Consider the following 26403-nt stretch of genomic DNA (forward strand, 5'->3'; position numbering starts at 1 on the left):
TCCTCTGTTATAAGAGTGCCATCCAGGAGGGAAGGGAGGCCAAGCATTCTGTGTTTGGCATGAGAAGTGATCTAGTCCAAATTCCCTGCTCAAGCAGGGTCATCTAAAGCAGGTTTCATCATTAGTGTAAGTAACTACAATAATAACTAACTATTATAGTTGAATCTTCTGTTCTCTAAGGCTAATGTCAAGAAGCTGCTCTTGTGTGATTTAAGATTCCTTAAGCAGAGAAGGGGATAAAGAAAGCCAAGGACTGTCTTTGCAAGTAACAGCATCTATCTCCAGGTTCCCAAGACTCCCAGTATATCTGGCCAACACATTGGTTTTGGAGCCTGCATATCACTGCTTTGCTTTGCTTTGTTTTTCCTCCATGTCATCTAGAAACTTGTTACCAGTCTGCAAAGAACCGAAGCCAAAGTGCTTGCCGCCTTGATCGTGCAAAACAAAAATAGGGCAGCTATTAATTTTTTTGCTTTTAGTGCATAAGCATGGGTGTGAAGACTTTGACGGGTTATGTTGCATGAATTTAAGTGACCGCTCCAGTTCAATACATGCATAAATACAAAAGTTAAAGACCCTCACTAGCCAGCTAGCAGAAAACACCAGGTGGAACCTCTTTCAGGGATGGACCTGGGGGTGAGACTGGCTGCTAGAAGCTGTTATGTTATTAGTGGTAATAGGTATTGGGGTTTTATGCATTTTATGTTGTGTTCCTTGTCTTTTAGCGCTAATCCATTCTCTTATAGACAGTAAATTATATAAAACTGTAGCAAGGATGGTAAAATATTTGTGTGTTCCAACCACAGACCATGGGGTGGCATGTGTCAGTGACAATGGATAATGGTCCATGGTGAAACACACAAAAATAGAAAAGTACTGTTTGGCACAGGTTGTGGGAACATCACCTTGAAAATAGGGGAGCTAACACCGCTGTTAGCAAAAGGGAGTCTTACACCAGTAAACCTCTGTTCACATGCTGGTTAAGTGTGCGCTCATGTTGCAACTTGTAATTTTCCACTCCAACCCAAGGGGGTATATAAGAACCTGTGCAAGGATGGATGGGTGAGAAGACCAGACACACATCTTGATTTGGAGGATGCCCTGACGACCCACTGCCTGTCACCTCTTCAACCACACAACATGTTCCATCTCCTTCTGCTCGGCGGTATCCCATTCAACCAGGGGTTGGTATCTATGTAACCTGCTTCGCGTTCATATATATATATTTGCTTTGCACTAATAACTCAATAAATAGACTAGAGCATTTGATTGTTTACATTGTGTTTGGTGTCCAGTCTTTGTTCATGGGAATCCTATGAACTTGGAACACCATCCTGCCTGGAAGAGGAAGGGGAGGGTGAGCAAACGGCTCATGGTGCTGCGCTGCCAGGTGGGCTTAAACCACAACAAAAAGGAACCCAGGAAAGCATTCAGAAAAATTAAAAATGTACACAGAGTGCTCTGTCCAGGAATATATTGCTGGAGCAGCAGTATAGCTGGCACTGGTGTATTGCAAGCTAAAGGATTAGCAGAGTTTTCCCTGTAGAATATATTTTTTTCACTCTTGAAATGCTCTTTCAGTTGCCATTTTAACAGATATTTGGGATTAAGAAACTCCTAAAGATGAACAGAAGGCACCTTTATAGCTACTGGATTAACAACAGAAAAGCTACCAACTGCCTAATCTTGTTGATAGAGGATTTTCTCTAGTGTCCTTTGCACAAGTTGATTTCAGGATCTCATACTTCTTTTTTAAGCCATCCTTAAATGATGCCACATTCAAAATCATCACACTTATCTTTATTATTCAAAAGAGCACTTCAACTACCAGTTTAAACCATAATCCTCTCCACAAGAAAGATACCACAATAGCTGTTTTCATAATAAACACACCTACACGACTGCCACAAAAATTAACACTCCACATAACATATAAACCAAAATGGCTTTTTTTCTTACACCTGAACCCTCCAATCCACTTGGCAAGCCACAAGACATAGTCAGAGGAGACAGGGCTTGCCCAAATGGCTTCAAGATTGTCTATGCTGCATACTGTGAAAAGGCTTGTTTCCTCTGAAATAGTGTTTTTAAGTTTAAAAAGGCTACAAGAATCACAAAGAAAGGAAAGAGTAAGGAGATTTTTGAGTTGCGTATCAAGTTCCAGAGCTCAGCTATACAAGTTCTTCCTTATGCTCTTTTATGAGACATCCCAGTAAGAAATACAATCAAGACTTGGCATGGTTTTGTAAGTAAAACTATACTGGTAAATCCTCCATATTTTGAAGGATTCCTGCTTCTACCAAATAACTAGAGAGCATGGATCCCTTCATAAAAGATGGGGGAAATTGTTACTGGTCAAAAACCACTGCTGTATTATGTATACAGAGCTTAATTCTCACCCATTAATGCTAAGGCAGATTTATACTCTTCAGTGAGATGCACAACTGTTCATAAGAACTGTGACCAAACTGGATGGGTCAGTTTTGCACTTTTGACAGATAAAACTGGACTGCTGTGCTAGATACTTGTGTATTCTGACAGAGGAAAGGGTGTGTGTATTAAGAACACAGGGGCTTTCTTGGACTTTTCTGAAGGACATAAATGTGCAACTGCATTCCATTTAAGATAAGACGCTTGGCCTCAAATACCCACCTTCTTTGTAATTGACTGTGCCTGACAATATCGGACTAGTTTGAACACCAAGAGGAGAGAAAAATTAACCTTCATATTACCTAGGATTCAAGGCTGCAAAGGAAAACTGAAAGCTTACATGAAGAAACTTTCCCAGTGCGAGATCAGCCATAGAAATGGTACAGATTTTAATGACAGGTTTGCTCACTACCACCATCAGGTACTACCATTTATTTTTATAAACTTCAGACAGGATGTTGCAAGGTGTACTGCAAAAGATAACTCTAAGGCAGAAAGAGTCAAGCACAACAAGGGCAGCACAACTTGATGGTCTGTGCAAACTCTCAGGTTTTCACCCATTATAGAGCCTTCAGTTCCTGCAGTAACTGGGTTTTGGATGGGCTAAGGACAAGCTTGCAGGGGAGACAGAAGACTTCAAAGCTTCCTACCTGCCACTGCTTTTACTACAATGAGGAGATATAACATAAATACCACCCAGATGCTGGCAAGAGAGACAGACCCAACCCATTTCTTTTATTTCTTAATAGACACAGACACTGATCATTCAAACTACCACTGACACAGAAACTGCCAGCTAAGGGTTTAAAGAGCTCTTTATGCCGCTGTGCACAGATTTGTGACATGCTCCTATCCTGCTCTGGTCTGAAAGAAGCTTGCGCTTGCACTTCCACTTCCAACTTTTGCCTACATAAAGCATGGTCTTTTTGGTTTAACACAAACAGCAGTTATTTTAATACCATAGTTTCTGCAAACACTACTGTGTCCTAGCCATTTGCTGTCTGAGGGACTGCACTGGTACACGATTTCAGCAGCTTTAGCTTCCAAAGTCATGGCACCCCCAGCAAAACACAGCAGCGTTTCTTCAAATCATGCAACTTGTTGGATGTCAATTAATTGTCTGATTCATTTTGACACAGTTATCTCCCTTTATACCCTAAGGAATATTTTAAATTTTTAAGTAGCTTAACCTTTTAGTCAAGGGAATAAAAGAGCAGTAAGCAACCTGCAACAATGAAGCAGGGCTTCCCCACAGACAGGTTTCTAGTAGGAGAATCAGGCACGAATGGACAGAGTAAACCTTCAATGCTCAGGGCTAATGCCAGCTATGCAACAATATTCTAGCATCTGTCTGCACATGGAGATAGTTAGATGCCTGATGGTAACTTGTGGAGACAGTGTTCTCACAGGAGAATGCATAAGCAGTACATAAACTCTGAATAATCCTGAAAGATACAGCAAGGCCATGAGAGGCCCGAAGAAGCTCAAGCAAGCAAGATAAGAAGCTGGAATTCACTGAGCTAATGAGAACTGTGGACTGTTGGCAAGCTTTTGAGGTCAAGTTCTCACACCTGTGTTTAACCAATTATATGTTAGTCACTAAGGGTCTTCAAGACATGTATCCAATCATAATAGGCCAAATGACTGTAAGTGCATGTAAGAAACAGTATATAAGGAGTTAAGGCTTTGTAATAAATTTGGCAATCGCTTGATCACATTGATCATCTCTGCATTGTCCGTGACTCCCGTGTCAACAAGTGGCGCCCGGACAGGGACCCTCTGATCGATAACTCGACAAAGATGAGTTTGAAGGTCCAACGAAAAGGAGGGGGCAGAGAGCCGGCCGAAATTCAGCGCTGCCCCGGCGCTGAGAAGTCAGATGTCTGCAAAACTTGGGGAATCTCGCCCTGATCAGGTGAGCAGCCTGGGAGGAGATGGGGCACTTGCTATCCAAACAGGAACAGGTGGTGGTGAAGCTCCTCCAACACATTCTCTCTAAGAGAGGACTGCAATATGATAGTGCCGCCTTACAGAGGCTGTTAAAGTGGTCCCGTGATCGCAAGGTTAGTAAAGGGACCAAAGATGCACAGAAACACTCTACACTTTGGAGATGGGTGTTTGAGACTTTGAAAGAGATGAAACTGGAAAGGGTGGCGGTAGCTTCTGTATTTGCCTCCACAGTTCCAGAAGGGGCTGTCTCCCCTAACCCCCATCATAGTGCTGCGGGTATGACTTTTGCACCTCCTGTGGTACCTGGAATGGCGCTGAAAAAATCAACGCCCCGAGCCAATGAAAGCAAGAGCCAGGTCCGCAGATGGCCACACACCAAACAAGAGACACCTGACAAGAAAGACATAGCTGTGAACAACAGAGACCCTGAGTTTGACCCAGGACCAGACTCCGAGTTCCCTGAATCCAAGCCAGATTTATATCCTCTGCTTCCAGACTCTGACTCTTCGTCTCCCAGGTCAGTCTGCTCAGCTCATCAGCAACTACTTACTGGCCTTGGAGACGCTCAGCTGCAACAATTGATGAAAAAGCTTGAAGCCCTCGAGACTGGGATTGAGACATCTCCATCAGTGCCTCCACCTTATCCTCCGTAAAACCCCTTCCTTAAAGAAGGCAAACGGGGAGGGGGTGGGAGAGGTATCGGGGGGGGGGCACAAATCCTGCGCACTTTTGGCACGGGTTAATCAAAGATGTGATTATTACAGGTGAATTTTCTGCAATGGGCCTCTCTGCATATCCTGTGTTTACTACACAGCAGGGGGCTAAAGAGCGGGAAGCTTTTGATCTCAAAATAGTTAAGGAGGCCCGACAAGCGGTGACCACATATGGGTTAAAATCCTCTTATACTCAAGCTGTATATGTTATGATTTTTTTGTGCTATTGACAGGAGACTTTAATGACTCCCCTGCTATAATACACGGTCAGGCATTAGGTTCAGGTTATATGACTAAAACTCTGGGTATTCTGGTCCAGTACAAGGATTTGGAAACTGGCATTTGGAAAGGTCCTGTGGAATCAAAACTAACAGGTTGAGGTTATATGTGTGTAAATTACAGATTCCAGTTTGCGGTGGGTACCAGCTCGATGGGTGAAACCCTGGAAAGAGTCAGCACCGCTCCAGGACACCTCCCTTGTCAGTGATTGAATGAACTGAAATTTGAGCTCAGGACATCCGTTTTATGGATGTTTTCAGCCCTTCTTAAAGTGAAGGGAGCAACCTTTTTTTATGTTAAAGTTACCAAAAACAAAAAAACAAAAAAAACAGACACCCCCCCCCCCTCCCCCCCCCGAACCTCTAGGGAAGCGAAACCAGCGCGGGATGCAGATGTATTGTGTGATTTTCTGGTGGTGGGAAGGTCTCTTTTATGCTCTTATCAGGGGTATTGGGCATACTGTGATGGACTGTGGACTTGGGACCCCTTAAACAAGTCATTTGATACAGCTTCTCTGTGATACTCATGTACTAGAAGTTGGTAAATATAAGTATGTCAAGGTTTGTATCGACCTTTGGAGACCTTTATAGATATTGCTGGCCACTTCTTTCAACATAGGCTGGCCACCTGTGTCGGAATGAGTGTGCATTTTGGTCAGTATAAAAGCCCAAGCCTCATACGATGTGGGGAAGGCAGAGCCTCTGTGGGGACGCCCACTAAGGATGAGCCTGCCACCTCGCACTGCAATAATGCTTCTCGGAGCTGGTTTCCTGTTAGTCTCCACAGGGTCCTTGTGCCACATTCTGTATGTGGGGCTGTAGTGGGAGTAATGATTGTCTGGATTTTGTGCTTCAAATATTGTAGTTGTGTGGCGTGTGCTTGTGGGATCCCATATGTGTGTGTGTGTGTGTGTGTGTGTGTGTGTGTGTGTGTGTGTGTTGAGGGCAGACAGTGTTCTGTGTATTTTTTGTTGTTGGGTTCATGTAAAAGTTTTTAACCGGTAGCAGTTTAACATTTCGGGCAAGAAAGGGTTAATACAAAAGTAAGGTTGCCGGCTGGTATTTATGGTTGCTGCTGAAGCAGGCAGGCAGCTGTAGCTGCTGCCGAGCAGGCACGCTTTTATGGCTGCTGCCGAGCAGGCCGGCGTTTGTAGCTGTGCAAAGCAGGGTGAGCGACTTTTAAAAAAAAACAAAAACACAACAAACAAACAAACAAAAAAAACCAAAACAAAACAAAAAAACCTGACCTCCAATTCAGCTCCTAGTGCTCCACCGGCGGAACAGCCAGGATGGACGCCAGAGCCGAGGAGTGAAGAAAAAAAAAACCAACAAAACAAACAAACCAATAAAAAACAAAACAAAACAAAGCAAAACCCAACCCCTCAATCTATTGCGGTACTGAGGCAGTTTGTAGAGACACCACAGACAAAGCCTAAAGAGCACCCGAAACACAGTGGGTGCATGGTAGGAGCCTTGCTTAGTATGTTTAAGGTAACCTGGGGGTGAATCCAAGCCTTGGAGGAATAGAGGAATAGATAGATCGGTTGAAATAAGAACTGCTAACTAAAAAAGCGAGTGGGGTAGTGCAACCACAAGCTTTATGAGCCATCACCTAAGCAGCATCAGGGTGACAGAAAAAAAAAAAAAAAAAAAGAGGCAATGATGCATCAAACTCCGTGACTGTTAACAATGTGCAGTTTAACCTGTCTGCTTCTCAAGAACTGATAACCTGGAGGAGGGGGTATATATGTGTCCTCCTGCCTACAGGTCCATGGCGACTGCCTGCAAAGTTTGTCAACCCTTGCCATGAGCTGGACAGACGAATGGAAAAACCTGATGCCTCAGCTACAGGAGCTGACTGTGAGTACCCCAGGCAGCATGAGACAGAGGAAGAGAAAAACTAACGATTGCAAAACATCACTTGGGGACAACTGAAAAGTAACATCCTGAATATGTGTGCTTGTAAAGTAGCTATTATTAGAGGCTGTGATTTTGTGTATAAAACCACCTGTATTTACTAGCCAGTTGCTAATGAAGAACTACACCTTGTATTGTATGGATTTGTCACTTGTAAAAGAAATGCTAAGAGTACGGAAATTTGCAGTAGCTGCTAGAAAATGCTAAGGCAAAAGCTGGAAAGATTCTAACACAATGGTAGTGTTATAAAGCAGGTGATGGAACAAATTAAGAGGGTGGGAGAATTCCACTGGTAAGAAATTTCTTTGGCTAGTCCCTCGCTGCCATCAGCATCTTCAACATGCTGCTGCACCCTGTAATAGTCACTCTGCTAATGTAAATTTGTGTGTGCCTTGCTGTAGTAGCGACTTGTTACTGGATGAAGCAGGTGAAACTCTGCATTGACAACAAGGTGCAAGGACTGAGGCTGACAAAATGCCTGCTACCACAGTCAAGGGCAAGACTGGGTTGGCCTCTGTGTTTGCCACCAAGAAGAACCTTTAGCTCCGCTGTTGGCTGCAACCCAGCAGGCGTGAAGCGGTGGGGACACATGCCATGCCAGACCTTGATGTGAAGGATGGCCTCCCCTGTTATCAGAGAGCCATACAGCAGAAAAAAGGGGCAGGCCCAGCAGCCTGTAGTTGGCATATGTTGGAGATATGATCTAGCCCAAATCCCCTGCTCAAGTAGGGTCACCCAAAACATATATAAAACAAAAAGGGGGAGATGTGGAGACAGTGCTCTCACAGGAGAATGCATAAGTAGTACATAAACTCTGAATAATCCTGAAAGATACAGCAAGGCCATGAGAGGCCCGAAGAAGCTTAAGCAAGCAAGATAAGAAGCTGGAATTCACTGAGCTAATGAGAACTGTGGACTGTTGGCAAGCTTTCGTAGGTCGAGTTCTCACACCTGTGTTTAACCAATTATATGTTAGTCACTAAGGGTCTTCAAGACATGTACCCAATCATAATAGGCCAAATGACTGTAAGTGCATGTAAGAAACAGTATATAAGGAGTTAAGGCTTTGTAATAAATTTGGCAATCGCTTGATCACATTGATCATCTCTGCATTGTCCGTGACTCCCGCGTCAACAGTAACTCACTGAATAACTCTCATACTAATTTGATGACATTTTAATCTCACTGGTGGTTTGGCTTGAACCAGCAAACCAAAGGATCCATATCTGCTTCGCCCCTGACACCATCCCCTAGGAGAGCTTTTGTGGGGGTCTCTTTATGAAACACATTAAGGGATTTGTTTGGACAGAAACGAGAATACAGTTTTACCATTTCTTTGTCTTTCATGCACAAGTAATGCACTTAGCTACCTTTTTCTCTTTTGATCATCTCCCACTCACAATACTTCCTAGCATAAACTACCCTACCAACTCTTCATTCAAGAACATAGCACTCTTTTGTGACAATACTATCTCCTCATCAAGGACAAGTGAGGTACAGAGAATTCTCATTTGAAAACACAGTTGTTCTGATTCACCAGAATTCTGTACAAGATTGACACCAGGGGAATAAGAACAGGGAGTTTTGGTCTAACACATCACAACACAACACAGCACAGAACAGAAGAAACTTCTCTGGAGGCTTTTCTCTTCCTTCCCCAAATACCAGTTTCACAGATAAACTTCTGCTGCAGATTGCCAGGCCTCAGATGTGTAGCTCCCTAATGACTGTGCTAGTAGAGAAGGGAAGAATTGCAGGCATTTTAAATAATGCTTGTATTATTTTCCCTACTACCAAAATGGATGAGATGACTTCTTGTGAAGAGTGAAGGTGGTAAGATTTGCATGAAAAACAGTCTGGGAATGAGCTCTGAGGGCTTGACACTTAACAAGACCTGGGGCAGTTAAGTTGGAATATTGAAAGACAGCAAAGGTAAACAAGCAAGCCTTGGGGGATTAGGCCAGGATGTTGCTGTAGCAGGGAGTCTCAGTCGAGGCCAGACCAGCGGGTCTGAGACAGCGGGGTGAAACTGTTACAGTGTGTCCTCAGCACTGCAATTGGACTATTTACCTGGGGATTTTTACAGGGGCCAATGAGACTGAACATGGCATGCTTGTGCAGGTTGGGAAAGTACCGAACAAGGGGATAAAGAGGACTTGATTGTAATAAGGTTGGATTTGTGTCTCCTCATCATCTTGAGTCCGTGTCATGATACACCACAACTTCTCTCTTCCAGGTTTACAAGAATATATCTTACTTAAATCTCCTAGGGATCAATATAGCTTAAAATAAAACTCTTACTTATTTCCCTTTTATACTTAGGAATTTGTAAAAAAAAAAAAAAAAAAGGTATTACATCATCCAATACACAATCAAGACGGCATACGTCACTTTAGGTCCCTTTTTAATCACCAATTCAAAAGAAAGTTTATCTGTGTTTTTAATTCTTTTTCAAACAACAGACAGGAAAACTCCACATTTTGGTAAGATAAGAACTTTTTTCAGAGGGAGTTTGAAAAAGCAAAATCTGTAGGCATACCTATTCCTGGATTTGAAGCAATACTAATTTTGAAGCACACTAACCGTCCAATTTTCTCAGGAGCTTATGCCTGGAAAACTGATATGTATAGAGTTCACATATATTATTCAGTGCCATATACAGATCTCCATTTGCTTTGTCAGTAGTTCCTCAGTGCTCACATCAAAATGAGACGTCCCCACCAACATTCAACTACTTGTCTACAATTAACTTGTGTGCTGTCTCCCAAGCTTCTTTGACAGAAATAAATACTGCTCAGCAGGTTGTCTAATGAGATAAGACTCACAAGCACCTTTACAAAACACTGTTAGCAAAGGCTTCCACTGTATGGAGAAGCAGTGGCACAATAGGGTAAGATAGCAAACAGGAGAATCTCTTTTCTAATAGGAACAGTCAGAATGCAGATATTTAGTCCTGTTTGTTTCTTTTGATGGACATAAGCAATATCTAAGGGCAACATAAGTTGTAAAATCTTTCTTAGACACTGGAGAAGAAGGGGAAAAGACAAGTTCATATGCCCATGCTTGTCTGGTCATTTGTGCACCCAATGAAAAGATTGAAGAAAAGAAGTATCTGTACAGCTGCTGGTATTGCTACCATGGTAACACTAAAATGCTAAGATCTGTCTCAGGTTCTTCTCTATTTGCATTCTGGCTTTATAGTTTCTAAGACCATGATTGACAGTTATCCTCCACAATCTAGTGATTAACCTTATCTTTGTTGGTCTGGCTCCATCATATAATACATGTCAGAAGACAAAGTGGTGTAAAAGTAATGTACAATTTTGAGAACTATTGAGAATTTTCCATGCATGCTTGGGCCTTGATCCACATTCCTTCTAGTATCTAGACTGTGATCATGCAATCACCTCACCCTTACATAGACTATAGAGCAGAAATGCTCAGTAGAGTGAAACCCTTGCCCTGATTCCACAATAAACAAACAAATTTGAGTTAGATCAGGTTGCAGCAAGACATTTTGTCACAAGAAGTCAGCCAATAGCTGACCTACTATTTGGCCCAGGGGAAAAAGAGAAAAATCCTTGTCAAAAATGTCTTGAACTGGCAGAGGAAGTTTATACCAGATCTGCACTTACCTGTGGTAGAAGAATTTTTGATCTGCAGAAGGAGATGAAGTCAGATCTACTGTATTGTCACACGTTGGCCTAAGGATCTCAGAAGACAACACTGCATACAGGAGAAATGTACTCACCTCTTCAACTCAGCAACGAGCAAAGCTGTGCAGGGAACACCCAGAGTCATTAGTGAAATGTTGTTGATGGCAGGCTTAATGAAGGCAAGGCAGGTAGTAACTCCAGACAGGACACCTACAGCAGCTTTAAATCGGCTCCTGAATAGGATTTTTGGGGGGAGAAAATTTCTAATTACTAAATTCTAAATACTAAACCCACAATTCTTAAAATTATGTTCATAACAGGCTTATAATAAACACCTAGACTTTGAATACTTAAACACCATCCTTAACCACTGCCTTAATTATTCCGACGAAAATACAGCTGACTTCCATAGGTCCACCTTCATGCACACTTAGGCTATACAGAAGGAAGAAGGTAAGAGGGTTTCCCTTACTTTAGCTGCAGCTTATGTAAGCTACTCATGTAAAGGTCTCCCTAGAATCAACAAGAACAAGCACTTCCAGAGGCAACTCACCTCATCCCAAGATCTGAAGTTACAGGGCATAAACCATCAGCAACTGCAGACTTGGGAATTCTGAAAAAAATGGGCTGAGATCATAGAATCACAGAATGGTTAGGGTTGGAAAGGCCCTTCAGATCATCTAGTTCCAACCCCCCTACCATGGACAGGGACATCTCACGCTAGACCATGTTACCCAAGACTTCGTCCAACCTGGCCTTGAACACAGCCAGGGATGGAGCATTCACAACATCCTTGGGCAACCCATTCCAGTGTCTCACCACTCTTACAGTAAAGAATTTCTTCCTAAACTTCCCCTGTTTAAGTCTGAACCCGTTACCCCTTGTCCTCTTGCTACAGTTCCTAATGAAGAGCCCCTCTCCAGCATCCTGGAAGCCTGCTATGAGGTCTCCACACAGCCTGCTCTTCTCCAGGCTACAAGCAATAGGAAGAGAATGGAGTGAGAAAAAGTAGTGGTGGCAGCGCTAAGGTTGGATGACAACTCAGTGCCATTATGTGCAGATTTAGGTATCAGCATAAGAAGTTTCAACAAACATGAAAATATACATGTATGATTGTATGTTTACCTGTCATTCCGAAAAACTTTGGGCAGGTATCTCCTAGGGAACCACATGGCAAAAGCACACATCAGGACCCAGAGAATAGCCAGCTCATCCAGCATCTGGCCCAGGAAACTGAGGGTGGCGTGGAAGTAAACAGATCCAATTCCTGGAATAATCAATAAAAAAGGCATTATGAACAGTTGCAGTACTATAGAGATCAAAACATGCTGTGCATGTTCAGAATTTCATAGCAAATGATGGATACCATTTGGCCTAGAAAAGATTTTTAAAAAAAAAGAACAAATCCAAACAACCAAAACACAAATGCCAACTTTCCAAAGAAGGCAATCCAAATCATCAGCACCTCATTAATAAAGAAGCAGACCCTTTACAAAAGCAGCAGCTAAAGATGCCAGCTTCTACTAAAAAAGTAGATGTGAAGAACCATCCAGTGGTAAAGTTAAATATAAAACCAATTAAGAAATAAAAGCCAAATGCTGCTTTGGAATTCCCTCAATAGGATGAGAATGGGCAAGACAAAGATCAAAAGTAGCATCTGATGACTACTCCATGATACAGGTTTAGAGGTGAAAAATATCACACTGCCCCCCCACATGGCTCTGATGTAAAAGTTTGTAAGTTGCCAGTGCCTCTAGGAATTAAAAGAATCTTGCATCTACAAAATAGCTAAGCCTTTGGGCCTTCTCACTTAATGCAAAACCTATTACCCTCTTCTGTCGTGCTGGTATCACTAGCACAAACGCTTTCAGCTCTCATTTAAGCAACAGAGGAAAGAGCATCAACACTGCTGGAGAGTGTCCTGGCCCAGTGACAAGATTAAGCACAGATATAAACAAAAGAAGTTATGCAGAAGAAGGATAGGAAGGGAACAGAGCTAATGCCTACGTCCATCAACCTCAAATTGCAAAAAGCATTTTCCTTTCAGAAACCAGGTTGCTTCAGCTCCAAGCAAGTATAACCAAACTACTCCACAGATGTCAAGATTGCTTTGTTTCACAAAACAATCAAGCACAAGCAGGAAAAACTGATTTCCTCTCTCATTTCATGCATGAACAGGGAAATGGAGACTAAGCAACTTACCAACCACAACTAGCAGAGTCCATATTAAATATATTCCGCTGTTGAAACAGGTTGCATATTGACGGAACAAGCACATACATATGGGTGGTAAAACAAAAAACAAGACGTTGCTTATCTAGGGAAAAAAATAAACAAAACAGTTTCACAATGACAGAAAATAAATAAACCTTAAATATTCATAGGCTGCCTGAGACAGTTATAGAAACACTGTGTCATCCAGGGAAGTCCCAGATCAACAAATTAGAGGTCTCAGTTTCTGCCAAAGATGAGCTGGTTTTGCAAAGCATCAACTTGTTTAGTACCATTAAAACCTAGTAAGAGCATAAAACTTTAAACAATGTAAAACTAGTAGCTAGTCACATCATTAAATTACCTTTCAAATCTATTCCCAGAGGAATTTTCTTGCAAATCTACAAATACTCAACTGTTGCAATTCAGGAAGCTTACAAGAACAAACAGCTGAGGAACAGGATGTCCTGACAAGTGACCTTTCCTCTAAGTGGCTGTCAAGCCTAGCATGTAAAAAGCAGTGTAAGTACCGGGTTAATCAAGTTTTGTGGCAGTCAATTCACTGAGCAATAACTACTGTCTGGAAGCTGAAATACAAAACCAAGCTAAAAGTTAGAACCCTTTTTGTGTGGTGTAGAAAGCCTAAAGCTGCAAATCCTTTTACAATTTGTATCTTTTGATTCTCCATTACAAAAACAACTCAGTATGATTGAAAACTGGTTATAGGAAGGTGAAAAGGCTTAGAATTCAAACTACTGTAAGGGGCTTTAATTTAATATGTGAAAGTTCAACAAAAACTTATTTCTCTTGCTTACCAACAATCTAAAACATGGCTCTCTAGTTAAAGGCTGAAAACACTTTACTGGCAATTATCAGGAGCTCTCACTGCAGTCATCACTTGGTTCTCCCCAGAAGGAGCTGCCAGTGCTGAGGGCCAGCTGTGGCACTAGGCAGTTACAGGAAGGCCCTACTGCTGATTCACAATGGGACAGGATGAATTCACCAGCCCCAGTTTCCTTACCTTCCCCCACATATCCCAAGCACAAGAGAAAGTAATTCCCAGCGACATTCCCTAAAGCAGATGTAGAAAACAACTGGGAAAGAGCATTCCCTTGGGACAGGTCCCCTCTTTGCCGAGACCTGTAAACTTTTCCTGACATTAATGAAAATCTGATGGAGAAAGGGTTCAAGAACAACACACAAAAAAGGCATTTGTTCATTTACACCCTGTGCTCCAAAACTCTACATGGTCTGAGGACAGAGCTTATGATGATTAAAACGGACACGTCTATTTAACATCTGCAAGGCCTATCAAAGCATGTTCCTAAGCTGCCATCCAAAATGACAGTGACTACAGAAGCAATTTCTCAGCACCATCTACTTCACATCAGACACCTTCCCTCACACTAAAGGTACATCCTCAACAGGCAAGCTGTGTTTCATTCCAAAGTCTTGGCTTTAAGATTTCATTCAAATACTTAGAAAAAGCAATCACCCACACAGTTCATAGCTGCAAATACTATGCAAATCTCTACCAGCAGCACCCTGGTAATAGCACACAGACCAGCCAAAGACTTGCTAATGCAGAGGGCTCCTTGCAGTCAGGCCAGAGAGCCACCTCCCACTGGACTGCCCTGTCTGAATCAATGCAAGGGTTGAATCCTTCTGCCAGTTACCATCTCCTGCAGCATGCTTGTCATGCAGGAATCCATCTTCATAAAGCAGAAGTACAAACCTGAGGGGCAGCAAGTGCCATAGACCAAGCACCTCTTCAAGTAGGAATAAAAGGACTCATAGTACAGAAATCCTTCACCCCACCAAGGCAGCAAATTCTGCGTTTGTTGTTCACAAATTAAGATGGGTGGAAGGTTGACAATATGGGCATGTGGCAGTGTCAGATTGCAGGATACTGCACAATCCTGGGGAGGCAAGGTAAAGAACAAAGTATTATTTATAAAGTAATATCCTATTTTAGCATATTTTAAGAGGCAGATCTATTTCCTTAATTCATGTGAGACCAAAACATTATTTATAAAGTAATATCGTATTTCAATATATTTTAAGAGACAGATCCATTTCCTTAATTCATGTAAACCAACCTACACATTCAAGCAAACAGGCTCACTTGAGCATCTTCCATTCACAAAAAACTCACCAACTCCACGCAGCAGAGAATGTTAGCAACACTGAGAATAAAGCCATAGGACAGGATCCCAGAGTGCAATGTGCTGACCTAAGCACAGAATGGGAGGGCTCCCCTCACCCCCAAACAGGTAGAATGCATACACAGTGACTGACAGCAGGGATGATGGAATATGAACAAGACCTCTGGGAACCTGGGAGTGCTCTACACATTTTAGGCTTTAAGCCACTGTTAGGCCAAAGGGTGGTGTTAAGGGGGAAAAAATAGATGGTTATAAACAAAGTGGTGTCAAAAAACCCTTTCCATCTCCACAGCTAGGACTAACAAACAAAGAAATCAGACCAGCTAAGTGCAGTCTATACAAATATGGCTAGGAAGTCCTTTTTCTGCCTAGGAAGAACATGATGAAGGAAACACACCTACTTACCATACCTGCAGCAATGAAGGTTTATACTAGCAATTAGACAATTAGCAATTCTGTCCCAAGTTAGTGCGCTTCTGGCACTGAACTCCTGTTCATGCTAAGGTCCTGCCTGCAAATGCAAGAATACCCTTGCAACCTGGATTTGACCATGACTTGTGCTCTTCAAGAAAGCCACCAGGAAGATTTTCTAATATTGTACACATTGAAATAACTTTAGTACTGAAATCCTTTTCTATGAAGTTTTAAAAAAATGTGCTAATATGGTATCTCTTCCATGCAATACGTAGTTCCACAAACTGTATTTTTCACAAACTATATTCAAATCAAGACTCTGGAACATGTTCTGAAACACTTCGCTGAAGTTCTCTTAGTTCCAAGTTCAGTGTCAATAAAAGATATACTACAACTGACCTGCTGCTTTTCCCTCACTGGTATCAGCCTGGCTCCCTATGAGGACACACACCCTTAAATATTCCACAACTAACACCACCCTTTCCAAGCAAGTGAGGCACCTATCCGTTTGGCTCTGGTTTCATGCTGCATGTGCAATTTTTTTTACATAATATACAATTACACTGCATGGCTTCATAATGTATAATTAAAATGATGACACAGTTTAGTGCAACAGTAACAGGAGTATTTTCTTTGGGATCTGCAAAAGACAGGGATTAAAAGTTACTGCCCTCGAAAAAGGTAAGTGGCTCATCATTAACAGTCCATCCTCCATCTTCATGCATTTCTGGACCTTTAGTTTCAATTTCCAACTACTTAATTGTATGAAAGGGATACAGGACATGAGCCACAGAGGGAACACCAGAGGCTTCCTCAGATCATGACCACAAAACTTCACCCGTATTTGGCCACAGTCCTGACAGAGGATGTTTCCTGCAGTCCTGCCAAAGCTCAAGTATTCTTCACTATCCAGTACGCCTCCCAGACAGCAGCTGTAGCATTCAACCACCACAGCAACACTTATTGCACTAACTCTTTGTGAGGAAAAAGTAAAAATAGACTAAGTAGCTCTTGGTGAGTTCACCAAGTTTGTTTCTTTTATATTCTGATCCACGAGCATGCCACTTCCATAAGCGAAAAGACTTCTTTAAGTAAAAAAGATGATGTAGAGAGACTACAAGCATTCTTTTACACTCTTACAACTATCCCACAACTTTTTAAAACTTTCATTTACATACCACTAGGGGACAAAAGTTGAGGAATAAAACCACTGGCAATTCCCTCTTCAAATGGAAATCTGGCAAGAAATACGTATGACATGCACAACTTTATGCAACATACTGAACTGTAAAGTACTTACTTTGGTAACAACAGAGAAAAAAAAGAAAAAAGTTACTGTTTTTGGATGATTGAAACACAAACAACAGCTTTTTTTTTTGTAAATAACTGTGCACTGGATAAATCCTTTTTGCTCATATGGGGGCACTTGTTTGTGTTCTTGAGTAAGTTTAGACTGCATCAGGACACATCACTCATTTGGGGGGGGGGGGGGGGCAGGGGGCAGGGAAAGCCAGTCTTCTTGTAACTGCTCTTTTAATTTCAGTTACAAAGTACTTGATGGCCTTCTTCCTGAAACTGTGTAAGACCTGAACACAAAATCATATCCATCTAACCCACATGTGTTTTAGGAAATTAGGCTGATCAATTTGTACAAAACCTCTGAAAAGATATTCTCCTACTGATTTAATCCTGCCAAGCACTTTGGTTTGCTTTTTAACTAAATCGAGTTAAATTTAGGTATAACATATGAGGATTGAGTCCCATCAGAACAAACCAATGACTAAAGAAAGAAAAACATCAAAACAACAAAAAAAAAACAAACCAAAAACATTTCAGATAGTGTTTCAGTTGTGTGCTTACAGGAATATTGAGTGAGAGGAAGATTGAATGAGCACTTCATCTCTGACCTCGGCCAGACACTTTGAAATGTGGATTAGCAAGGTTTTAATATACAGCTTAAAGACCCAGATGCTACATTCTGGTCTGTTGAAGAGTCCTTCCTGAAACTTCAAGAGGGTTTGAGTCAGAGTCAGACCTGAACCATCTTAGAAGTAATAAAATTTAGACTTAAGTTGCGTGTTAGAGTCGAGCCAAAATCTCCCAACTGTCCTGTGAGCATCTGGCTTTTGGGGGTCACAGTTGAACAACGCCATCAATCTATTGTGAGTCACTGTCTTAATTTTCAGAAGTTACTAACACAGAAGTCGAACTTCACAATGACTTGTTACTATTGAAGAGAGGTGTCGTGGTTTAAACCCAGTCAGGTAACTCGTTAACTCACACCCCCCCCCCCCTTCTTTCCCTCCCCCTAAAATCAAATTCCCTTGAGGTGAACCCAGGACAAGAGGCTAAACACAGCTACCCTCAAGGGAGACTCTTTCTGCTTCGCCTTTCAGTGGACAGCTCACCAACTCACACACAGCTGCCACAGTACAGGGGATTCAGGGATAAAGTTTTGCTCTGTCTCTCTGTTACCCTGTATGGAACCTCAGTTATTCATCCAGACATACCTCTATCTCCTAGCGTTTTGCAAGCTTCTGTACCACTGCTGATCAGCTCAGTACAGTTAGAAGGATACTCATCCCCCTGCATAGCTGGCTCCAAAACACACTGGCTGTCTTCAAGAAACTTGTTTATCCTGACCTTTTTCTCCCTTTGTTTTTGGTTCTTGCACAGTGACATCAGACACAAAGAAAGCAGACAGTTCCCCCTATTAGACCAGCCACCACCTGGACGCCTTTGGGAGCAAACTACAAGAAAAAAAAACAACACGTTAGCAATGTGCATCTTGCACTAATTACTTGCTCTGTATGTGCAGCACACCCCACTGTACACGCTCCAGTAAGTGAAGCCGGTCACATTTCTTCCACTGGATGTCAGTAGTTGAAGAAACAGCTTGAAAGGGAAAGACAGCTCTGGATGGAATTTGGGAGAAAATAAAATACCATTTTAAAGTACAAAAGAGGCAAGGCAGAAGCACCAGCTCCTCATTTGTGCACACCTCAGACACTAAAGAACAGAAAACAGATTGGATATTGGCAGGGTTTGCTCCTGTACATGTGTTTTGCATGGAAAGGCAAACTACCAGAAAGTCCAATGCACTATCTCTGGTCAATCTACCTGTCACTGCAATTCTTTAAATCCATAGGATGTAAGGAGCACTGCACCCTTTCCAAGATGCGTGGTACAGGGCAATCCAGCTGTTGCTGGGCTACGACTTGACAGGTTCTCACCATCAGCTGAGGGGTACTGGTGTGGTGTAACGGCTCAGGGATGAACCATAGCTTGCTGGAACATTTGTCCTTTTCCCCCTCTTTCCTTTCTTCAGCTACTTTCACAAACAGATATTTCTTTTTCTCCCAAAAGTACATTGCTGCCTTCATCCTGCAAACTCAGGGCAAGCTTTGCCTTTTTTGCGCCAAAACTACATGGATGAATCCGAGTTTTGCTTCCAAACATGTCCTGGGTTAAGCAGTACCAGGCATTTTTCTCCTTCTTAGTAGCTGGTGCAGTGCTGTGGTTTTGACTTTCAGCCTGGGAACAACGCTGATAACACCGATGTTTTTAGTTGTTCCTACGTAATGTTTACTCTGACCAAGGACTTTGTGAGTCTCATGCTCTGCCAGGGAGGAGGGGAAGCCGTGAGGAAGCAGGGACAGGACACCTGACCCAAACTAGCCAAAGAGGTATTCCATACCACTGCACGTCATGCCCAGTATGTAAACGGGGGGCAGTTACCCAGAAGGGCTAGACCACTTCTCGGGTCAGGCTGGGTATTGATCAGCAGGTGGTGAGTGGTGGTATTCTCTTCCCTTGTTATTTCCATTATCATTATTATTATTGGTGGTAGCAGTAGTGGTTTGTGTTATACCTTAGTTACTGGACTGTTCTTATCTCAGCCCATGGGAGTTACATTCTTTTAGTTCTCCTCCTCATCCCTCCCGGAGCAGGAGGGAAGAAGAAAGGCGGAGGGAGGAGCGAGCAGGCGGCTGCATGGTTGTGAGTTAATGGCTGGGTTTAAACCACCACAGCTCTTTGTGGCGCCCAATGTGGGGCACAAAGGGTTGAGGTAACAACAGATCTGACCAGAGTGTGTCTAATTGTATTTGTGATAAGCATTCATTGTTTTGGATTAATAGTCACTTGTTACAATGCTGATTTATTGGCTCTCAAAGTTGTTGCTCTTCATCTTGGAGTTTCAGAATACCTTACTTTCAGCTGGTATTTGCTGTGTTAGTATTTATCAGCTGGGGACCTTGGCCTAAGGTTTTTGTTTCATTGTACTGTATGGTAATTACTTGTAATACAATAGACTCATTGATCATGAAACTGATCTGGCTTGTGTTCCCAGTGTGGTCACCATCTCTATACTTTGGGAGGTATATAATGGAAGTGTTTAGCAATTACACATCTTTTTTCCCTTCTCAGGTGGTCACCCTATGAAGGAGACATTCCATTATGCTCCCAGCTCCCCCACCAGACCATTTACAGCATCATTTGAGAGTTCTGAAGGTTTTGTCTGGCCTTTGGGTACCCTTGAGACCTGCCTGCTGATTGTGATGGGTATCCTGGGTTCAGCAGTAGCAGTCATGTTTTTTCCTTTGTGTTAACTGGTGCAGTGCTGTGTTTTGACTTCTAGTTTGAGAACAGTGTTGGTGAAGCCGATGTTTTCGGTTGTTGCTGGGTGATGTTTACCCTGACCAAGGACTCTGTGAGGCTCATGCTCTGCCAGGGAGGAGGGGAGGCTGTGAGGAAGCAGAGACGGGGCGCCTGACCCGGGCTAGCCGGGGAGGTATTCCATACCACAGCACGTCATGCCCGGGGTGGGGGGTAACTGGGAGTTACCCGGAAGGACAGGGGCTTCCGGGTGGAACTCGCTTTCTTGGCCGGTGGTATCGTATTCTCTTCTCTTGTTATTTTCCCTTATCATTGTTTTAGCTGATAGTAGCGGTGGTGATTTGTTGCTGGACTGTTCTTGTCTCAACCCGTAGGAGTTGCACTCTCTCGATCCTCCTCCCCGTTCCTCCGGGAGCGGGGAAGGGGAGAGCCCTGGTGCAGGGGGGGGGGGGAGACGGACACGGACCTTGATTGTTGTCAGCTCGGCACCACTCACTGGGAGTGAGTGAACAAGTTACCTGACTGGGTTTAAACCACGACAGTTCTTTTTGGCGCCCAACGTGGGGCACGAGGGGTTGAGATAAGAACAGATCTGACTGGATTGATAGTCACTCGTCACAATGCTGATTTATTGGCTCTCAAGGTTTTTCCTCTTGATCTCACAGTTTCAGTATATCATATCTTACGTCCATCCGGTATTGGCTGTATTAGTGTTTTTCAAGTGTGGGGCTTGGGCTAAGGTTTTTATCCCATTGTACTTTATGGTAATGACTTGTAATACAATAGAATCATTGATCATGAAACTGATCTGGCTTATGTTCCCAGTGTGGTCACCACCTTTATACTTTGGGAGGTATATGATGGAGGTGCTTAGCAATTACACATCTTTTTTCTCCTTCTCAGGTGCTCAACCTGTGAAGGAGACATCCTTTTACCCTCCTAGTCGTCCCCCCAGACCATTTACATTTGAGAGTTTTGAATTTTTTGAATGGCCTTTTAATGCTGTTGAGACTTGTTTGCTGATGGTGATGGGAATCACCATGCTAACACGCATACAGAGTGTGTTTTGCCCACTACTGATTTCAAGAGTTAAGCAGATTCAGGTTTGGGTCTTGTCTGGGGTCAAACGACGATGTAGGAGGACCGAGAGATTTTCCCAGAGGCTGGACAGCCATGAGTGGCAGGGTGTGTGGGACAGTATGGGCAAGTATCTAGGTCAGTGGGCCCCTCCAGTATTTTGGAATTTCACTACCGAACAACTGCAAAATCCAGAAGAATTAGTAAAACACTTAAATGAGGTGTGTGGTCATTCTGGCCATACCAGAGATGGACAAATCACGGCAACGTGCTGGGGCTTGGCCTATGCTTACAGGGCCTTGTTCAACACTATCCAGCACCTTCAAAAGGAAAAGAATGTCGGCGGATTTGAGGGCAAAGCGACAGTCGCTACTCAAACTTTGGCTGCAATGAACTGCGCAGCTACCCCAGTGGCAAGTACAGCAGCTGCTCAAACTTCAACTGCAACAGACAGCGCGGTTACCCCAGCTCCAAGCACGGTAGCTACACCACCCCCAGCAACAAGTACAGTCGCTACTCAAACCACAGTGATAATCACTGCAGCCAAACCAGAGGACCAATTCGTACCAATATCAGTTGCCCCTGTACGCAAGAGAACAAGCAAAAAGGAGGCAAAAAGGGTGAAGCGAGATGAAGAACCAATGAATTCACCACCCGGTCCAGAATCTGATCAGGAGTCATCATCACATGACGAAGAAGAAGAAGAAGAGGTAACTTCTCGACCTCGGACCTCAACCGAGCTGCGGAATATGCGAAAAGATTTTACTCGTCAACCAGGGGAGCACATCATCACCTGGTTACTCCGATGCTGGGACAATGGGGCCGATGGTCACGAACTAGAAGGTACAGAAGCCAAGCAGCTGGGATCACTTGCTAGAGAAGGGGGAATTGACAAAGCAATTGCAAGAGAGAAAAAGTCCCTCAGCCTTTGGAGGAGGCTCTTGGCAGCTGTGAAAGAAAGGTTTCCGTACAAGGACGATGTTACGAGTCATTCGGCCAAGTGGACTACTATAGACAAAGGCATCCAGTCTCTGAGGGAATCGGCCATCGTAGAGATGATCTATCACATCAAGCCGAATAACGGGGATACACCTATAGATCCAGATGAAGTTGAATGTACACGACCCATGTGGCGAAAACTTACACGGAATGCACCGTCATCATATGCCCATTCATTGGCAACAGTGACCTGGAATGACATAGTACCACTAACAGTGGATGAAATGGTTCATAAACTCTTAGAGTTTGAAGACAATCTCACTTCTTCCATCATCTCAGCTGTGGAAAAACTGTCCCAGGACCTCGACAAATTGAGGGACGATCTATCTGATTTATCCAGCTCCTCACGTGTACCAACACATGTCTCAGCTATTAACAAAAGACGTCCTATTGTTCAAGAGAGGAGATACAGAAGGTATACGCCACGGGGTACCCTATGGTTTTACCTGCTGGATCACGGAGAAGACATGACAAAGTGGGATGGAAAACCTACTTCAGCTTTGGAGGAACGGGTGAGTGAACTGAAGAGGGGAGCAAGGGCCAAGACTGATCGTCCCATGAGAGCTACGGCTTCAGTCTCTGGTGAGCAGTTTCCCAGATGGAGTGGAAGAGCTGATTTTACTCCAGCTCCTGTGATAACGAAGAATAATCCCTTTCAACACGACTTAAGTGTCCAATGCTGTGACGACCATTAGAGGGGCCCTGCCTCCAGCCAGGTGGAGGTAGGGGACAATCAGATTTACTGGACTGTGTGGATCAGATGGCCTGGCACATCAGTCCCACAGAAGTATAAGGCTCTAGTAGATACCGGTGCACAGTGTACCCTGATGCCATCAAGCTGTCAAGGGGTGGAACCCATCTATATTTCTGGAGTAACAGGAGGATCCCAAGAGTTGACTGTGCTGGAGGCTGAAATCAGCCTTACTGGGAGGGAGTGGCAAAAGCACCCTATTGTGACTGGTCCAGAGGTTCCATGCATCCTCGGCATAGACTACCTCAAGAGAGGGTACTTCAAAGACCCAAAAGGGTACTGATGGGCTTTTGGTATTGCTGCTGTGGAGACTGAGGAAATTGAGCAGCTGTCCACCTTGCCTGGTCTCTCAGAAGATCCCTCTGCTGTGGGGTTGCTGAAAGTTGAAGAAAAACAAGTGCCAATTGCGACCACAACAGTGCACCGGCGGCAATATCGCACCAACCGAGACTCCCTGATTCCCATCCATCAGCTGATCCGTAGACTGGAGAGTCAGGGGGTGATCAGCAGGACCCGCTCACCCTTCAATAGCCCCATATGGCCAGTGCGAAAGTCTAATGGAGAATGGAGACTAACAGTAGACTATCGTGGCCTGAATGAAGTCACACCACCATTGAGTGCTGCCGTACCGGACATGCTAGAACTTCAGTATGAACTAGAGTCAAAGGCAGCCAAGTGGTATGCCACGATTGATATTGCCAATGCATTTTTCTCCATTCCTTTGGCAGCAGAGTGCAGGCCACAGTTTGCTTTTACTTGGAGGGGTGTCCAGTTCACTTGGAACCGACTGCCCCAGGGGTGGAAACACAGCCCTACCATTTGCCATGGACTGATCCAGACTGCACTGGAACAGGGGCAAGCTCCAGAACACCTGCAATACATTGATGACATTATTGTGTGGGGCGATACAGCGGAAGAAGTCTTTGAGAAAGGGAGGAAAATAATCCAAATCCTGCTGAAAGCTGGTTTTGCCATAAAACGGACTAAGGTCAAGGGACCTGCACAGGAGATTCAATTTTGGGGAATAAAATGGCAAGATGGACGTAGACAGATCCCCACAGATGTGATCAACAAGATAACAGCAATGTCTCCACCAACTAATAAGAAAGAAACGCAAGCTTTCTTGGGTGCAGTGGGGTTCTGGAGAATGCACATCCCAAATTACAGTTCGATTGTAAGCCCTCTCTATCATGTGACCCAGAAGAAGAATGATTTTAAATGGGGCCCTGAGCAGCAACAAGCCTTTGAGCAAATTAAACACGAGAGAGTTCATGCAGTAGCCCTTGGACCAGTCCGGACCGGGCCAGATGTAAAAAATGTGCTGTACACTGCAGCTGGGGAGAACGGTCCTACCTGGAGCCTCTGGCAGAAAGCTCCAGGGGAGACTCGAGGTCGACCCCTCGGCTTTTGGAGTCGGGGATACAAAGGATCTGAGGCCAGCTATACCCCAGCTGAGAAAGAGATACTGGCAGCCTATGAAGGGGTTCGAGCTGCTTTGGAAGTGATTGGCACTGAAGCACAGCTCCTCCTGGCACCCCCATTGCCCGTGCTGGGCTGGATGTTCAAAGGCAGGGTCTCCTCTACACATCATGCAACTGATGCTACATGGAGTAAATGGGCTGCACTAATTACACAACGAACTCGAATAGGAAATCCCAGTCGTCCAGGCATTCTAGAAGTCATCATGGACTGGCCAGAGGGCAAAGATTTCGGAATGTCACCAGAGGAGGAGGTGGTGCGTGCTGAAGAGGCTCCACCATATAATAAACTGTCAGAAAGTGAAAAGCAGTATGCCTTGTTTACTGATGGCTCTTGCCGTATTGTGGGAAAGCATCGGAGATGGAAGGCAGCTGTATGGAGTCCTAGACGACAAGTTGCAGAAACTGCTGAAGGAGAGGGTGAATCGAGTCAGTTTGCGGAGGTGAAAGCCATCCAGCTGGCCCTGGACATTGCTGAACGAGAAAAGTGGCCAGTACTTTATCTCTATACTGACTCATGGATGGTGGCAAATGCCCTGTGGGGGTGGTTGAAGCAATGGAAGCAGAGCAACTGGCAACGCAGAGGTAAACCCATCTGGGCTGCTGCCCTGTGGAAAGATATTGCTGCCAGGGTGCAGAACCTGGTGGTGAAGGTACGTCATGTAGATGCCCATGTACCCAAGAGTCGGGCCACTGAGGAACACCAGAACAACCAACAAGTGGATAAAGCGGCTAAGATTGAAGTGGCTCAGATGGACTTAGATTGGCAACATAAAGGTGAATTATTTTTGGCCCGGTGGGCCCATGACACTTCAGGCCATCAGGGCAGAGATGCAACATACAGATGGGCCCGTGACCGAGGGGTGGACTTAACAATGGACACTATTGCCCAGGTTATTCATGAGTGTGAAACATGTGCTGCAATTAAACAAGCCAAGCGGTTAAAGCCTCTTTCGTATGGAGGACGATGGTTGAAGTATAAATATGGGGAGGCCTGGAAGATTGACTATATCACACTGCCACCAACCCGCCAAGGCAAGCGCCATGTGCTTACCATGGTGGAAGTAACCACCGGGTGGCTGGAAACATACGCTGTGCCCCATGCCACTGCCCGGAACACCATCCTGGGCCTTGAGAAACAGATTTTGTGGCGACACGGCACCCCAGAGAGAATTGAGTCAGACAATGGGACTCATTTCCGGAATAACCTTATAGATATTTGGGCCAAAGAGCATGGCATTGAGTGGGTATATCACATCCCCTACCATGCTCCAGCCTCTGGGAAAATCGAACGGTACAATGGGCTGTTAAAAACTACACTGAGAGCGATGGGTGGGGGAACTTTCAAGCATTGGGATACACATTTACCAAAGGCCACCTGATTGGTCAACACCAGAGGATCTGCCAACAGGGCTGGCCCAGCCCAGTCAGAACTTTTACATATTGTAGAGGGGGACAAAGTTCCCGTGGTGCATATGAAGAATTTGCTGGGGAAGACAGTCTGGGTTATTCCTGCTTCAGGTAAAGGCAAACCCACTCGTGGGATTGCTTTTGCTCAGGGACCTGGATATACTTGGTGGGTAATGCGGGAAGATGGGGAAGTCCGATGTATACCTCAAGGGGATTTGATTTTAGGGGAAAACAGCCAGTGAACTCAATTGTATGCCGTTGCCTGCTGTGTAATGCTTTTATAGCCCATCAACTAGATGTCTCCAGGTCACCAGCGACTGGCCCTGACTTCCCTCCA

The 26403-nt window shown here is 44.1% G+C and overlaps 1 protein-coding gene across 2 annotated transcripts in view; it reads right to left on the reverse strand.

Annotated features, from left to right (window-relative positions):
* ACER2 (alkaline ceramidase 2) overlaps nt 1-26403 on the reverse strand; it is a 45409-nt gene that overhangs the window by 10682 nt on the left and 8324 nt on the right. The window contains exons 1-4 of one of the 2 annotated variants that reach the window (XM_061470860.1): nt 18968-19297; nt 13147-13261; nt 12070-12211; nt 11040-11177 (exon numbers count right to left, since the gene is read on the reverse strand). In XM_061470860.1, the coding sequence (XP_061326844.1) occupies nt 11040-11177; nt 12070-12211; nt 13147-13261; nt 18968-19117 (545 nt within the window). In that variant the 5' untranslated portion in view covers nt 19118-19297. Of the gene's footprint in view, nt 1-11039; nt 11178-12069; nt 12212-13146; nt 13262-18967; nt 19298-26403 lie in introns of those variants that run through there. The other variant, XM_061470861.1, reaches the window with a different exon arrangement.

This window comes from Pezoporus flaviventris, unplaced genomic scaffold (genome assembly GCF_033815535.1).
Source record: "Pezoporus flaviventris isolate CSIRO_AGI_PZ_B2104156 unplaced genomic scaffold, CSIRO_AGI_Pfla_v1 ptg000064l, whole genome shotgun sequence".
Lineage (NCBI taxonomy): Eukaryota > Metazoa > Chordata > Aves > Psittaciformes > Psittacidae > Pezoporus > Pezoporus flaviventris.